General features: G+C 35.2%; 2 protein-coding genes across 3 annotated transcripts in view; both read left to right on the top strand.

The window, feature by feature from the left end:
- osmr (oncostatin M receptor) overlaps positions 1–18,440 on the top strand; it is a 599,178-nt gene that overhangs the window by 245,667 nt on the left and 335,071 nt on the right. The window lies entirely within an intron of this gene.
- lmbrd2a (LMBR1 domain containing 2a) lies at positions 3,121–17,864 on the top strand. Its single transcript, XM_079608775.1, has 18 exons — positions 3,121–4,255; positions 5,108–5,365; positions 6,264–6,367; positions 6,538–6,636; positions 7,669–7,836; positions 7,954–8,164; positions 8,258–8,332; positions 8,730–8,843; positions 9,164–9,347; positions 11,186–11,367; positions 12,208–12,341; positions 12,438–12,543; positions 13,902–13,999; positions 14,100–14,203; positions 15,170–15,216; positions 15,317–15,425; positions 15,590–15,689; positions 16,917–17,864. Exons 2-18 carry the CDS (start codon positions 5,192–5,194, stop codon positions 16,978–16,980), a joined length of 2,073 nt encoding a protein of 690 aa, XP_079464901.1. The 5' UTR covers positions 3,121–4,255; positions 5,108–5,191; the 3' UTR covers positions 16,981–17,864.

Consider the following 18,440-nt stretch of genomic DNA (forward strand, 5'->3'; position numbering starts at 1 on the left):
AATTCAAGCACATGGGGACAGCGCCATCTATGTGGCGAGTGAGAGCATTTAGCGAGTTGGGACGGTCCACACAACAGGTTCATGATAAGTTGCACATTCTTAGTTAGCAGTCTGGGAATTATCTGTTAAAAGTATTCAAAACACATAAAAACTGCTTTGTTGTGGATGTACATTACAATGAACATGTTATGAAGCTGTTGATGTGTGTTTGGTGTCGAATGTGCTTAGGCTATTTCAACTTTGTATTACGAGGCCCGATCGTAATTTCTTTGTTATATCTTGTGTTTTATGTTGGACTGATTTATTCCCTCTGCTTATTTTCACTTTTTGTGTCTCTATTGTGCAGCAACCATTATGCGAGCCACAAACGGCGAACTGAGCGCCCAGGCAAGACCGTCACGCCACTCCCACGCTAATTACGTAAGACAAGACGCATTTTCCCGCGAAAACCACCCCGACAGGTCTAAAATATAAACACTTGCACTTATAATAGGTTTACAACAGTGACTCCGAATCAGAGTCTTTTAGCTAAAATACTCAGATGTAAAGGATTTGGTCAGGGATTTGAGGACAACTTTAGCCTATAAGCATTGAACAATGGTTAGTATTGTTAACTAAAGTTAAACTATTCAAAACATTTTTGATAATTGAATAAAGCTGAATTAAAATATAAATATTAGAAACCAACTTAAAATAGGCTAAGTGAAAATGAGACATTTTGATTTTGGCAGCTAACTAAGTTAAAGCACGAAAAGTAGCCTACTAAGTAAAAACTAAAACTGAAATGAAAATAAATGAAACCTAAATAGTAATATTTAATACAATAATAATAAAAATTACAAAAAAAAGTAAAGTAAATTTAAATTGAAAATATGAACATTTAATTCACAATATAATTCACAATATTAATATAAATAAAAAGTGAGGAATGTTGCCTTGGCAACTAACTGTTGAAGCACTAACTGGAAATAAATAAAAACTAAAAACATACTAAAACTAAGTTAAAGCACGAAAAGTAGCCTACTAAGTAAAAACTAAAACTGAAATGAAAATAAATGAAACCTAAATAGTAATATTTAATAAAATAATAATAAAAATTACAAAAGCGAAATTACTAAAAAGTAAAGTAAGTTTAAATTGAAAATAGGCTATAAAATAAAAATATAATTCACGGTATTAATATAAATAAAAAGTGAGGAATGTTCCCTTGGCAACTAACTAGCACTAACTGAAGCACTAACTGGAAATAAATACAAACTAAAAACACACTAAAACTAAAGTTAATTCAAAGTATTATTAAAAGCTACAATAAAATAAATAAAAAATTAATACTGCACTGCACAATTTGCATGCAAATTGATTTAGAACAGCTGGACATGTCTAAAACAGTTCAACATAACTGAAGTAAAGCAGTCGTCCGGCTGGGTTTGTGGTGGTTATTGTGTGGTTTGTTCTGCACTTTGTGATCAGCCTGGCTGGAGCCAAGGGAAGAATCAGGATCAGTTTGCCACAGCTTTTGTGCGCTGCATGTTTTAGGTTTCTCTCTCTAACAAGAGTGCAATAGCGGCTGCCTTCACTTTTAAATGATGTGGTTTGACGTATTTAATAAGCCAAGGTTAACAATAGCAGTTTATAATGGAGAGAATATAAAAGGCTGCTGGTGTAACAATAGCACTTTATGGATCTTCTCAGGCATCTGATTTCTTTGTCATTCATCAGAGTCCAGCTTGAGACGGCCTGAAATCCAGCCGTGGGAAGGACAAAACTAACTACTACATTGGTGAATGGTTTACAAAGTAACTGTAGACTTTGAACATGAAACAAATTACTTTTAAAATAAAAACAGACATGCACAACAAGTAGGCTACATTTATTTGTGCACGTTCAATTGGGACAAAAGAAAAATGCTAAAAGGCGCCCCCTGGTGGACAAAGCAGGCACTCGCGTCCAAACTTTAGTGATGATATGTGTACCGTACTCGATATTTAGCACAAATATCGCCGCCTAGTGGACAAACTGTGCACCAGCAGAAACATATCTCGACTGAATTATCACAGTTTTGGTCTAAAATGCTTTTGCTTAAATGCTTGAAATCAATTGAAAATTGTGTGAATATGTATATATTAAAATTAATAAATTAAAGAGATTTATTAAACTAAAAAAATGTTATTCTATTAAACGTGGTTGTTCATGAGTGGCAATATAATTAAATATAATTAAAAAATTATAATTTTAAATATGATTGATATATATATATATATATATATATATATATATATATATATATAAACATTTAAGAAATGTATACAAATGTATTTTATTAAAACATTGTGGTTGTTTATGAGTGCCAATATTTTATATTTATAATATGTAATATAGTATATATGCTATAATGTATAATATATTTTATTATATACAATTGAATAATTTATCAAATAATTTTATTTAATTGATATATACATTTAAAAAAAAAATAATGAATTAAAATATGATAATATATAAATTAAGAATGATCACATCTCGTGATAGAAATTAAGCTGTCCTGTATGTGATATTTGTGTACAAAAAAAATAAAAAAAATATTTAATGATTTTTTAAACCTGTTTGTGTATGGTTGTTGTGTATATATAGTCTCTCTCTCTCTCTCTCTCTCTCTCTCTCTCTCTCTCTCTCTCTCTCTCTCTCTCTCTCTCTCTCTCTATCTAAGTTAAGTAACAATAACAGTAACAATATATTATAAAATTATGTTTATATCTAGTGAGCACAGCTGGAATAGAAAAAAAAAGAAGCCTAAAGATAAGAGAGTTTTCCTCACGTTTGCGTCACATTTTTGGTCAATTGCATAATTTGTGAATATACTATAATTCTAAAGTATGAATAATTATGTAGCCTCAGTATTATATGTTCTTCATAAGGGAAAATAACCTGCAAAATAAAATATATACAAATGGAAAACAATAAAATGCTGATAATATGATGACTTTGCCATACACCCCGTAATCCAGTGAGCTTAAAGGGTTTACGACCAGAGGAGCCGACGGCTTTAGCATCCGCACACCTGTTAATGTGAGTGACCACACACACACACACACACACACACACACTCCTTCCCGCTCGCGTGGCACTATGTCCAGTATGAGCATGAGCGTCGTTCAGGACTGGCTCCAGTCTGCGGAGGTGCTGGTCTCTCTGCTCGACTCTCTGGGGAGCACGGACTATGAGGACTGGGATCTGTGTCTGAGATTACTGGAGAATCTGAGTTTGGATCTGATCGGTCAAGTGCAGTGTTTGCTGGAGGACCGAGTGGTGTGCGCTCGATTCCTGGGCTCGCTGTGGGCAGATGAGCTCTCGGCCTGGGCTTTTCTCAACATCTAAGACCTTCATGTCTAACTTCTACAAAGCCAGAACAATGATCCTAAGGATTTCAATGCAGCAAAGCTTCCTGATGGACTTGATATCATCATATTCTGCTCAACTTCATTCACAAATAGGGCCTAAAAGTCGAAGATCTCAAGAAAAGTTTGCACTTTGTTCATAAATATATTTATTGGCATCTGACAATCAACTCTATATATAATTTATTTGATTAATGGTGACATTTAAATTCTTCTAACACTGTAATGGTTGTATATTCAATATAAACTAAATAAATGAACTGAGGGACCTTTAATCGTGTGTTTATGTTGTTACTAAAACAAAAATTTACTTCACAAAATTGTAAACAAAAGTGTATAACCATGTTATAAACAGTAATATGAAATACAAATAAACTGAAGGGCCTTTAATCAACCATTGTGTTACTAAAACTAACACTATACTTCACAGAATAATTTTTTACCAATAGGGATAGGCTAAATCAATGTAAACAGCATGATATATAAATAAACATAGGGACATTTAATCTTTTCAATGTTATTCAAACTAAAATTGAATTAAAGTAATTTAATGTAAACACGGTAATATGAGATATAAATAGACGGAAGAAACTATAATAGCCCGGTGTTTTCATGTTACTAAAATCTAACATTTATTTTACAAAATTGTATATAAACCTGTGAAAAACTACATTTCTCACAATACATCACGAGAACCGGAAGCGCATCACTGCTCAGTTACGTGACACGACACGTCAAGAGGTTCTTCTGTACACAAATATCACGAACAGGACAGCTTAATTTCTATCACGAGATGTGATCATTCACTCCACGGACCTCAGCTCTTTCTTCAGATATCGTCCAGACGGTCTGGTTAACTCGTAAGTTTCTGTCCATGTCTTTCTATAATGTTTTATTGACGGTCAGAGAATGAGTTGTAACGGAAAGTCCTCCGATAGCTGTGACCGAACAGAAGCTTTTCGACTCTGCACTATTAATTACGCAATGATTGACGTGTCATGAAATACATTTAGCGACCGGTAATTTTAGGCATTCAACCGTAACGAAATCATTTTAAACACGATATTACAGCGGTATTAAATTCAATAGTAGGCTATAGCACCAGTTTTACTTGGGTTTCTGATACTTTCTATTCCCCCCCCTTTATTTTCTTTGTATTAGTGTTTAGTTAATTTAGTGTAAACATTGATTATTTAATTAAAAGAATGATACGTTTTTGTATTATTATTTTTATTGTTTATATCATTTTAATAATACAAGTTTACGGTTAATCGATTTAACAGTAATACGTTTTTGTTCCATTGCTTAAATGTGTGTATATATATATACATACATACATACATATATAATTTAAGTAATGGAAAAATTAAATGTACATAATAAAATGACAAATTATTAGAAATAACTGATTTTTATTTGCTAATTTTAATTAACATCATTTTTTTTTTGCATATTTCACTCATATATCATTTGCATTTCACATATATATAATATGCATTATTATACATTTAAAAATGCAATACATAATTTGAATTTCTTTCTTTTTATTTGGGGGTAAAACTATTTCCTGGGAATTTCTTTGCAATATTCACCCTGTTTGTTTCATTGATAGACACATTCCAGCCAGTATGGCTTTGATTACAATGTTACTAATGTCAATATTAGATGTAGCCTACGTTATGAATCTTGATAAAGTTTCTCTATCCAAACAGTGCTTGTGTTGATGGCGTGTCTTGTGCCAGTCTGACGGGTTACATGTGAGAGAGAGTGAGTGAGAGAGAGAGAGAGCAGTCGGGATGAGTGGCGTGGCGCTCGCGCTGGAGGTGGTGGTGGTCTTCTTCCTCGCGCTCTTCTTGCTGCACCGCTATGGAGACTTTCACAAGCAGCATCGGATGGTCCTGTTCGCCACCCTCCTCGCCTGGTTCCTGTGCTTCCTCATCGTCTTCATCCTCCCACTGGACGTCAGCACGGTGAGACCTCCTGGAAGCAGTTACACACCATATACTACAGCAGTCAACATTTGAAGTGGATCAAAACCTTTCATTAAAGTTATACATGAATTACAACAATACCCGTTCTTGTCTTAGGACAACTTTTTTGATCCACTTCAAATGTTGACTACTGTAGTTTGAAGTGTTGTGGTTTAATAGATGGAAACTGAAACTACTCCATAAAAATAAGAAGTGTTTTAGTATGGATAAAAGTATGAGCTAAATGCAGTCATGGGAAATTCAGAAATGTTTTTAAAAAATGCTTTTTGTGCAATCTTTATGAAATTATATTTAAAAATTATGCAATATAACTGGACATTTAATGGAAAATTCTATACTATTGCATAATCAATTAAAATATAATTTCATCAAATTATGTAAACTCTGTTTACAACTCTGTAAATGACAAATTCATAATGAGTAAAGTTAGACTAGGGACTGATGTTTACATTTATAATTTAACATATGCTGTTATCTAGAGCCATTTACAAAACATGCTTTAGTGTGTGCATGACTGACATGATCAACAGATGGCAAGCATGCAATACAGGACATTTCCTGCGGGGAAACGAAGCATAAACAAAACAAAAATAAAACCTAAGGTAACACTTTATTTCAAGGTGACGTAGTTACACATTACTTTATGTACTCACCATAGTATTAACAGTCCATTATGCATAATTAAAAGTAACTAACCCTAAACCAAACCCTGACCCTAACCTTAACTCTATAGTAAGTACATGTAGTTAATATTACTCAGTTCTTATATGAGTAATTACAATGTAACTACGTCACCTTAAAATAAAGTGTAAACAAACTTAAATCTGTTGTTTTATTCTCAACCCTGGTGATGTTTTGTTTCCTTGTGCATCTGCAGACCATATATAACCAGTGTGAGATTGATAATCAGGTCCACTTGGTGCCGAGCAACACTTTCATCCGGGATAATTCCTCCAACACTTCACTATTTCCGACACAAAGGTAAAGAGGTTTGCTTTGATCTAATGAACAGCTCTAGGAAGAAATAAAGCCTTGACATTTGTTTAAACACTGTTGTACAAATAGTGCTAAGACTTTTATGTTTAGTTAACATGCTGAATATGGTTATACATTAACTTTATCCACATCACCCCACCTTCTCCTTATTATAGGGTCGCAAAGTCTTGCCATAAGCCTTGGAGTTACATCCCAGATGGGATTCTTCCCGTGTTTTGGAGGGTGGTGTACTGGACGTCACAGTTCCTGACATGGTGCGAGAGAAATTATGTCATTCCTGTGTTTCTTCACAATAAAGTCCAGTAGTAGGGTTCTGGAAATAAACATCTTTTCAAGACAGATCTACTATGAGATCTGATATTGTTAAATGTTTTTAAGCTGCAATGCAATATTTTCATTCATTTTCGTTCAGTCATCTTGGACCAAAAGAAAATGTTATTTTGTTTTGAATTTTTTACTTAATCGGAATGGTTTGAAACTTGGTAAATGTTTTGGCGCTTGCTATGTGAACACACACAAAAATCATGGACATGATTCAAAAAGGTTAAATGGTCCTGAAAAAAAGTCACACTTGTTCGTGGTCAAAAACGACCGCATTAGAAATGAATAGGAGGCGAATTTCATCTAGTGGAAGTGTTTGGCACCTAAACAAAAACCTACTGAAAGCAAATTTTTTGGTGATATCAACCTCAAATTTGCAGCACACCTTGTTTAGATTTATGGCTTTGATTTTCTCATGGTTTTAGAGTTAAACGTGTTTTGGAAAATATATATTTAATAAAGAAATTTAAAATGTAATTTTTCTGCATTTTTCATAAGAATAAATGTACAATTTTAAACCTTTTTTTACTTCAGCAATAATTTGCCAAGTCTTTAAAAATTGAAGTCTGTGCTCCAAAGCATTAAAGATTTATGACAGTTTAAGTTGGAAATGTAATTTTCAGATCCATGCTCAAAAAGTGAATAAATGGATTATAATAACTACTACATAAATATAATTTAGTACCATCAAATCCCCTAAAAATACAAAATATCAAATAAAAAACATAATTGAACTAAAATATAGTACAATCATTGATCAAAAATACTTCTGGAACCAAGGCAGCTGAAAAAATTGTGTTGTGGTCCATATATCAACACTCTTGACAGACCAGTTGCATTAGTGACGTTAAATCATTTCTATTTTATGGCACTTTTTTGTAATTACAAATTCAGTGTCAGATTTTGCTCTTATTAGAGTATAAAGGATTTAAAAAATGTCTAACATCTTGTTCCCGTGTGCGCAGGCTCTTGATTCCCTTCATGCAGTCGTATGCACGTTCAGGAGGATTCTCCATCTCAGGGAAAATAAAAACAGCCCTGATAGAAAACGCCATTTATTATGGCACATACCTGCTCATCTTCTGCTCCCTGCTCATCTACGTCGCCGTCACTCCGAAGTGGCACCTTTCCTGGTTAGTGTCACGCCCTCTTCTTTCCCCTTCAGCCAATCACAATACTCCTTTCATTTCTAGACCAATGCACATCTCACTTCCCTAGCTGACATATTTAACCTATACATGTTTGTAAAGGTCTGACTTGCGGACGATTGGCATTACCGCTGCCAACACCTGGGGGTTGTTCCTGCTGGTGTTGTTGCTGGGATACGGCCTGGTGGAAATCCCTCGCTCCTATTGGAGGGCATCGTGCCATGGACAGCTGCTGGCAAAGACGTACTTTAAAGCAGCAAAACTGATGACGGAAAAAGCAGACGCCGAAGAAAACCTGGAAGATGTTATGGAGGTGAGGGATTGTCATTTCTTTGATCAAAGTTAATGCATTATCTTATATATATAAATAAATAAAATGCACACTTAAATGTCCACTCTTTTACAGGATGTCAGAACGGTTAATGAAACAATCAAATACAACCATCCTCTACGCAAATGCATTGACACTATTCTGAGAAAGGTAAGTTTCATGTCATCTTTATCCTACTGACTGTGTATATGTAAATATGTGGTGTGTCCCAAATAATGGACTATATACTATGCACTTATACACTATATACTTATGCACTCAACCAAGTAGTGTATGAATTTTATAAGGTTATTTTATCATTCAACGTCGGAGTCTGATGCCCCTCCCCCTCTGCTACATAATTAAAGCTGCGACAGTTGAGTGCATGAAGTGTCCAACATTACACACTTAGTTTCTTCCAGTTTTTAAAGTGCACTTTTTTTATTTGCCATTTTCAGTGAAAACTCTACTTGCACTATTTATACTACAAAACGTCATAGAATAGTGCACAAGTACGCAAATTGGGACGCGCACCTATGGAGTATTAACACCATCACATCTTTCTCAGTGTCCTGTAGAATACCAGGAAAAGATGGGCAGAAACATGGACGATTACGAGGACTTTGATGACAAAGGAAACCCTTATCCTAGTAAAAATAGTTTAGTCAAACTACATAAAAAGGTAATAAAAACACAGCAGCTATATAGAATATTAATATAAAGCAAATTCACTGATGTTTATTATTTATAAATAATATAAATATCATTTACAATTTGTAAAAATGTCACTTTTAATATTTAAAATTGTATTTAATGCACTTAAAATTGTAAATTTAAGTTTTGTTAATTTCAAATGTAAAGTTATATTGTTTATAAGTATAAGTATAATTATAAATGTAGATATTATAGAAATATAAAATGAAATATTTTGTATTATATAAATGTATTTATATTCAAATATCATGATTGAGACTTATGCATTGTATTAATATCTCCTGTCAGGTGATCTATGCTGTTCAGAGGCATAACCGCACACAAGTTCAGTGGCAGATTCTATTGGACGAGGCTTTTCACTTAGAGGACGTGGCCAAAAATGAGACGAGCTTGACCCACCAGTTCATTCACAGCTTCCCTTCAGCAGAACCGCCTGGATGGGTCAGCAAGTACCTGTACACGCCCACCGTGGGTGAGGGAACCTGTGAACACATTCACTCTCTTTTGTAGTCGAAAATATCTTTCTGCTCTTACTACAATAACACCTTTATGAGAGATACAGAGATCTGTAATCCTTCAACAGAGTAAAGAGCCATTCACAATGAGAACGCCAACAAAAAGACTTTAAAACAATGCATTCCTGACAAACAATGCAGGAGACATACTTTGGGTCGTTTCTGAGTTTCTCTTATGATTTTATGATCCTCAGGAGGACTTCTGAGCTGTACTAGGTTTAGGAGATACTTTTAACGTTACAATGCTTTGTGAATTACCCTTAGATGAAAAATGTACCAGTCCTAAAATTAGGAGCGACATGCCCCTAAATTTTACATTAGGAATAACTTTTAGCTTTTAGATTTTGTGTGAAGATGCGCCTGGTCTAAAAATATATATATCTTACTAGCTTTATCACTGTTTAATAGATGCCTACAACTGTGTTTGCTCATCTGTTTCATCAACGCAAGCTTTACCTATGTGGTTTCTGACGCTCTATAAACAAGTCTGGTTTTATGAAAAATCCTTATATAGAGCATCAGAAACCACATAGGTACAGCTTGCGTTGATGAAACAGATAAGCGGATTTTTTCGTAAAACCAGACTTCCACAAAAACAAGTTTAGCAAGATTGCAATCTTTGCGGAACAGGTTTTTTTTTGCCAAATGCCAAAGAAAATATGAACAGTTTTCTTATCAAATGTCAAGCCACTTTGAAAAGACTCTCTATAGTATGTACGTTTTGCAATGGTTGGTTCATTTCAGCACACATATGACTATTGTCTGTCCACCTACCCGTGACCAGCACAAAGAGAAATTCTGGGTGTTGAAATGCGGTTGCTAAGTTGTTCTCAAAGGCTCGGACCCCTCCATCAATGGAGGTCTAAGTGATTTTGTTCCTGTTTTGTAATCCAAGTCTGATCGCTTACAGAACAGAACACCTTTCATCAACAAGCCGCACAATTAGAGATGTCATTCATGTCAGAGCGCACACATTGCACAGTAAAGTTTTATATTTAGGGTTAAGGATTTGTTCAAATCGCTAACCTTAAGTAATGAATGGTATTATAAGCCATGATATTAAGTCAAAGGAGCAGTTTGTATAGATACACAGCGTAACACGTCATAATCTGAAGACCAATCCAACCGCGACTTTGCATTGCGAGAGGCTCCTCCTTGTAATTTCTTGCTTCTAACAAAAGACAGAAAAAGGCCTAAAAGCTGCTGTGTGACGAGGTGTACAGCAAACAAGCTAAGAAACCCAGAAATAAGTTTTTATTAGCTGTCGACCCCAAAAAACGAGCGTTTAAGAACTTAAAAGTGGATACAGGCTGGAAGAAAAGGGTAAATTGTGGGATCCTGACACTCACTAAAAATACAGTTGTGCAGTAAGTTAAACATTTGGTCACTGGTGAGTCAAATATCCAAATGTCAGTTGTATATATTATATTTCTGGAAGATAAGCTATCCTGTGTTGCCGATTACGTTGTCCTCCAGCGGGCGTACGTTAGTTCTCAGAGTAATGAGACACGTTACGCTCTGTCTCAACGGCCTGATCCACTTTTATGTCCTTAAACAGCTTATAAAAACTTATTTCTGGGTTTCTTAGCTTGTTTGCTGTACACTTTGTCACACAGCAGCTTTTATGCATTTCTCTGTCTTTAGTTAGAAGCAAGAAATGACAAGGAGGCAGCCTCTCGCAATGCAAAGTCAATGGAGACGGTTGGATTGTTTCCCCCCCCGGTGTGGGCGTGGCCTAAACACGCTCTGTCTCTATAGGTAATAATAACCTCATGCATCTCTCTCTGTCCTGTAGAGTGGTACTGGGAGTGTGTTTTCCGGCGCTGGTGTTATCGCGTGCTGGCTGTGCTTTTATGCCTGTTCTCTGCAGCCGTGGTCTGGTCTGAATGCACCTTCTTTAGCACACAGCCCGTTCTGTCTCTCTTCGCTGTCTTCATCCAGCTCGCAGAGAGAGACTACAACTACGTTTACATAGAGGTGAGGAACACAAGCACAATTACACATTTAAAGGTTGTATCAGCGATTTCAGGCCCAAAAATAAATGATCACATTCAACCAATCACCGACAGGCCACGAGCGCAAAACCTCACAACACCCAGCCCCTGTCGGTGATTGGTTGAACACTATTTATTTTGGTTTTGAGTGTTTGTGAAATCGATTGTTTTTGTGTGCAGATCTCAGAGCCTAGGCTGCCTACAGAGACGCGTTTTTTTGGCGGCCTGCTCATGGGGCGGGCAGCTTGTGGATCGTTAGGAAAGATTAGATGAATGTGATCATTTATTTTTGCGCCTGAAATCGCGCATATACAACCTTTAATGGAGAAGCCAATCAGAAAGCTGCGTACTTCCGCCAGCATGGCTGAGAAATGCACAAAATTAACTTTTTGCCACATGCATGAAAACATATTTTGCATTATTTTTATTACAAATATTTTTGAGCTTGTGACTGCAATTATTTACCGGTAGTTGTTCACTGTAAACAACCGCTTCTTAGGGCTTATTTCTTTATTTTCCTTTATGTACGATTCTAAGTAAAAAACATAAACATACCGGTATTTGGTTTACACTGTAAGTGACTTGAACAAAACAGAATCAAATCATTAATCACAATTATTTGTATGACAATTGATGGTCAGCACAAAATTCATGATCGTGACAGGTCTACGTTGTGCTTTGCAGGTAATATTTTGTACTTAAAGTCAAAATGTTACTTGCATAATTTCACATTAATAAGTGAACCAACATGACAGGAATTATTGGTGAAAAGTGGCTGAAAAAACTACAACCTGTACATTGTTATTTTGTGTTTGTCCTCTAGATGGCGTGTTTTGTCACCATCTTCTTCTTGTGTTACTGCGTGTACTCCACTGTGTTCCGGATTCGAGTCTTTAACTATTATTACCTGGCCCCTCACCACCAGACGGACGCCTACAGCCTGCAGTTCAGCGGCATGTACGAAACACCATGTGACTGTTACAAAAACCATCTCGGTTTGTTTTGATCTGTTGCTGTATCAGTATTCAGCATTGCATTCTGATTGATGTGCAGGTTGTTTTGCCGTTTGACGCCTCCGCTGTGTCTGAACTTTCTGGGTGTGATTCACATGGACTCCACCATCTCCCATCAGCAGAGACAGCAGACAGTGTACAATTCAGTGAGTCACACACCACTCTCATGCAGAAATACGACCACACATCTATATAACTAGCATGGAAGACTTTAATTGGCTGGATTATATAACTACAATAATAATAATAATAATTATATTTTCATTCTTTTATTCAAAGTATATCTTCATGACATGATAGATTTATTTAAATGTATGCATGTAACAATACTTGGTAATAAACAACAATTACTTTATTTTACTAAATTTAAATGAAACTAAAAATGCAATGATCACTTCTATGAACACTTTTTATTGATGATGTGGACAAAAGGCTGAATTTGAGTTTTGAACTAGAATTCTCAAACCACTATTTTTACTACTGACTTTTAAAGTCAGAGAACTTATTAAAATGTATTTTGTCTTGTGAGACTAATATGAAAACTAATGCATTTATATGCTGTCACTGCAAACAATTTATTAAAAAGACAAAAGATGAAGTCACCATATTCCATTTTTAGCAGATAATCATATTTGTGACCCTGGACCACAAAATCAGTCTTATGGGTAATTTTTTTTTAAATTAAGATTTATACATCATCTGAAAGCTGAATAAATAAGCTAGGACAGTTAGGATAGGACAATATTTGGCCGAGATCCAACAATTTGAAAATCTGGAATCTGAGGGTGAAAAAAAATCTAAATATTGAGAAAATCTCCTTTAAAGTTGTGCATTTCTGTTCGCGATTGTGCTGCATCCACTCACAAAAATATTTTTTTTATACATTTATGGTAGGAAATTTACAAAATATCTTCATGGAACATGATCTTTACTTAATATCCTAATGATTTTTGGCATAAAAGAAAAATCAATAATTTTGACCCATACAATGTTTTGTTGGCTATTGACACAAATATAGCCGTGCGACTTGTGACTGGTTTTGTGGTCCAGGGTCACATTTATGGTTATACACTATGTATGACCATAAATATGATTATTTGCTAAAAATGCAATATGGCGACTTCGTTAGCACATTTATTGGTGTTGCAAACAAAATACAGAATTTGTGTTTTTAATTAGAATTCTCAAATGACTATTTTTCTCTACTGTGCTTTAAAACCTGAGACACCATTAAAATATCTTTGTCTAATTTGTCTATAGGAAAACTAATTGGCCATATAAAAAGCATATTAAAATTACAGCATTAATGATGTTGCTTAATTTTATGTCGTATTTTATATCATATATCACCCAGTCGTATTGATACTTATGGCCACATCACTCCAAAATCTTTCTCTCTCTCTCTCTCTCTCTCTCTCTCTCTCTCTCTCTCTCTCTCTCTCTCTCTCTCTCTCTCTCTCTCTCTCTCTCTCTCTCTCTCTCTCTCTTTCTCTGACTATGACAGATAATGGGATCCATGCAGGTCCTGTCATTCATTGCTAATGGATTTTATATTTATTATCCTATGCTCATCGTTTTGCTCTGCATTGCAACTTACTTCAGGTAAGATGTAACTCCAACAAATATTTAGCTTTGAAATATTACAGAGACTGTTGTTGTTGGAAGGCTGTTAGCTCTTTGTTTTTCCTCTTGTTCATTCTAGCCTGGGCACACGCTGTCTGAATTTGCTGGGCTTCCAGCAGTTTATGGGTGAGAATGATCTGACCTCTGACCTGGTGGACGAGGGGAGAGAACTCATCCGGAGAGGTACTATAGACCAAATTCAAAATTGGTCCAAATCTATGTTAGTAAATCCACTAATAATAATTAATAGAATAGTTTTAGCAGATATACACATATTACATACATTTTTATTATTATTATTTGATGTAATCACAACAGTCCCAAGAAGGACTGGATGATATTGCTTGATTCTATATATCATTATTTTATTCAAAGTATATTTTCAATCAGAAAATTCATTAAATAAATCAGTTTTTTTTTTTAAACAATCAAAAATCAAATCTGACTTTTTTTCAATCTGAATATAATTGACATTTTATGGTTTTTAAATTGTACCGATTGCAATTAGAATGAATTCTAATATATATATATACACCGGTATATATATATATATATATATATATATATATATATATATATATATATACACACTACCATTCAAAAGATCAGTAAAAAAAAAGAAATTAATACTTTTATTCAGCAAGGATGCGTTAAAGTGATCAAATAGGATAATAAAGACATTTATAATGTTATATGTCAAAAAATCAAATAAATGCTGTTCTTTTGTATTTTCTATTCATCACAGAATCGTGGATAAAAAATGAATCACGGTTTCCACAAAAATATTAAGCAGCACAACTGTTTTCAAAATTACTCATAATAAAATTATAATGATTTCTGAAGGATCATGTGACACTGAAGACTGGAGCAATGATGCTGAAAATTCAGCTTTGATCACAGGAAAAAATAGCAAGGAATAAATATATATATTAATACAAGTTATTTTAAAAAGTACTGTTTTTACTGAATTATTGATCGAATATGCAATCTCCGTGAACTTCTTTCAAAAACATAAAAAAATTGTGCCAAACCTAAACTTTAACAATAGTGTATATAAATACAAAATAATTATAATATATTTATATTAATAAATTATATCAAATATAAAAAATGATGTCATGTTTATCATTTTTTTGCTCTTGTTTTCAGAAAGAAGAAAACGGCAGAGAACAGAGGATGGCGAGACCAGACGGAGAGTGAGTTTGTTTCTGCCTAAACTGCCTCACATTTAATGAAGAGGATAGATTACAGTACTGTACCCGTCTGAACCCCCTTCATCACGTCTCTGTCTGTCAGGAATGGAGGGAACGCTACAGTGATCAGAGGGAGAGATATGGCGGGAGGAGCAGAAGTGCGTACTCGGAGCTGAAGGAGACGGACGGCTCCGGCACTGACACTGGCAGAGGTGAGGACAGATTCACGCTGTTAGTATTACTGAAAATACTCTTGCTTTGAGTTCTTGGTCAGATGTGATGAAGATTGTGTGTGTGTGTGTGTGTGTGTGTGTGTGTGTGTGTGTGTGTGTGTGTGTGTGTGTGTGTGTGTGTGTGTGTGTGTGTGTGTGTGCAGCTCAGTCTCGAAGAGATCGAAACGACAAGGCTGAATTACTACAAGACGTTGAACCGTTGGACTTCACTGGAGAAGAACAGCTGGAAACGGATAACAGGAGGTCTGCATTACTACATTATATCTCATAACATAAACATACTTTCAGTCATGGAAACTAATAGCATTAGCATGAGCTTGAGAATATTGTTTTTCTTATGCATTTTTATGCTGTCGCTCAGAACACTTTTTTTTAAAGGCTAAATATTATATTTAGTTATATATTTATGTTATATATTTAAGGATTATTGAAATTTATTTAGTTCTTTATTCATACAACACTTCTTACCCATGTAAAAGAGAAAGTAAATAAATATATATATATATTATATATATATACTTATGTTTAATATTACCGGTAAATACAATAATTATTTAATATTAAAAGCATTAATTGTGTGATGACATTGTGTAAACGTTCAGGGATTTTGATTTGATTTACATTACTCACTGATGCTTTTACAGAAAGCGATTTGAAAATGATGAACATCACTAGCTATTTATCATAAGAGCCAATGGTATTTGCCGCACACAATGACACATTTCAAGTATAAGGCCCCATCCACACTACTGCGTTTTCGTTTAGAAACGGAGACCTTTCGCTACGTTTGCACCTCCCGTCCAGAGTCAGACTACAACGGCAAAAACGAAGACCTAAAATGGAGAAGTTTAGAAACGCTGCCGACCCCGTTTTGCGTTTTGAATCTCCGGAGGGCGTTTTAGTGAAGACGGTCAAGACAAAGGACTTTAGAAACGATGACGCAGAGGCTCATGCTTGGCTCTATGATTGGGTGTCATCAGTCATGGCGTATCCTTCCCTGATTCGCCAGCCACCCATCACATGACCCGTCCCCGGGAAGAAAACATACAAAAACCGCCTGGACTACGTAACGTTAGTGACTGCAACATGGATAACGAATTACAAGCGTTACTGACTTTAATTTCTTTGCTAGCAGCTGTTGTGCGAGTAAATTCTGCATTTTACAATACAATTGCTTACATGCGGCTGGTTACACCGGCACGCGCACGCCCAGTGTTGGTGAGTGGTCACGTGATCCGCGTTTTCAGCTAAAACGCTGGTGTGGACGGAGATCAATTCTAATACGCAGCTAAAACGCTGGTGTGGACGGAGATCGTATTCGTTTTAATTCTCCGTTTCTAAACTAAAACGCAGTAGTGTGGATGAGGCCTAATATATAAGAAGAAACTATTGGGACATTAGGCATTTTGAAGGTTTACATTGAAGAACATGTAGGTCTCGTTGTTAATGGATGTCATCATCTCTCTGTAGGTACGCTGGAGGACATTACCTCGCGACCTCTGCATCTCGTAGCCGCATCTTTGATGATGTATGAGAACAAGGAGAACAATAAAGGGAAACTGTTTGCACTTTTTAATCTTCACACTCTTCCTGAAGTGTCCAGTGAGGGACTGCAGCTTTAACGCTTCTGTGTCTCTTTGTATGTGTTTTCTGTGTGTGTGTGTTTGTGTGTGTGTGTGTGTGTGTGTGTGTTGCTCTTACCTCCCATTGTCCCTTTACTTCCAGATGAAGCCAAACTAGCAAACCCCGCATACTGTACACAACTGTAGTGTACAGCATCTTCACAGCAGTGACGGTTGGTGTTCATGCAGAGGAACATTATTATTAGTGGCTGAAAAAGGGAAGAAAAGGTGTCACATTAGTTCTCTATAGAATCATAATTTGAAGTTTAAAGGTTCTATTTAAAGAATAGAGTTGATTTAAGGTCACCCAGATGCATGAAGGTCTCACTGTGTCCTGATCTACACTTCACTGATCTATACTTTCACCCTCACGATGAGAACTTGTTTGACCAGTAAATCACCTACACTTCTGTCTTTTGTTTGAGTACTTTGTTTAACCGTTCATTATTTAACAGATCACACTTTAAAAGTAACAGAAGAAAATATGAAGAAAAAAAAAAGTCATTTTGGTTATTCAGCTCGTGTTTTGTACTGTAAACGTCAAATCTCTTTGATCAAAAAGTGAATGCATATAATATGAATGCTGTTTTAATTTTTCAATTATGTTCTATTTATTATAAATGTCTCTGAATTAATATTAAATTACTGCTCAGAGCTACTGACATTTTGAAGGACAATTTGTGCTTTTTTTTGGATGACACAAATCTGTATAGCAGCTGTTTTATTTTCTTTATTTTATTTGTTCTGTTTGTTTGAATTTCCTCAGTACCTCAAATAAATATTCCTGAGATTTTAATTACCTTTCTGTACAATTGTGGATTACTGAATGAGAAAAAACATCTTGATATTTGAATGCTGCTCAATGGCAGATTTGAGTGCTTTTAAAGAACAACAAAGATGGCAATCTCTGGTCTCATCATGCAGCTCGCACCCATAATTCAGAGATAGAGATAAAAAGGAATGAGTTTTTTCATGCCATTTCTGTTTTTGTGCTGTTTCTGACATTCAAAATCTCAAGTGCTTTAAGTAGGCATTCACACAGCTCTGTAACAAAGTCCCTTTACCACCACATGGCTCTTGTGTAAAATAATCAGATGAAGCGATATATGGGTATTTATCTAATACATTTTTTAGTCAACTTGATGTTTCTCTACATGATGTTCTATTATGAGCTGAACAAAATAATTCATTAAATTAAAGTGGACTGTCAGTATTTATGTATTGCCATGCCAGTGATTAACAGAAACATATTTCTACATATGTTTAAATGTCAAGCATTTTGAGTTAAATAAAAACAAATTAGCTCCAATTCCGCTGGATACCAGATACAGTCATGGCCAAAATTTGGCACCCCTGGTAAATATGATCAAAA

This window comes from Phoxinus phoxinus, assembly GCF_949152265.1.
Source record: "Phoxinus phoxinus genome assembly, chromosome: 3".
In the NCBI taxonomy this organism is placed as follows: Eukaryota; Metazoa; Chordata; class Actinopteri; order Cypriniformes; family Leuciscidae; genus Phoxinus; species Phoxinus phoxinus.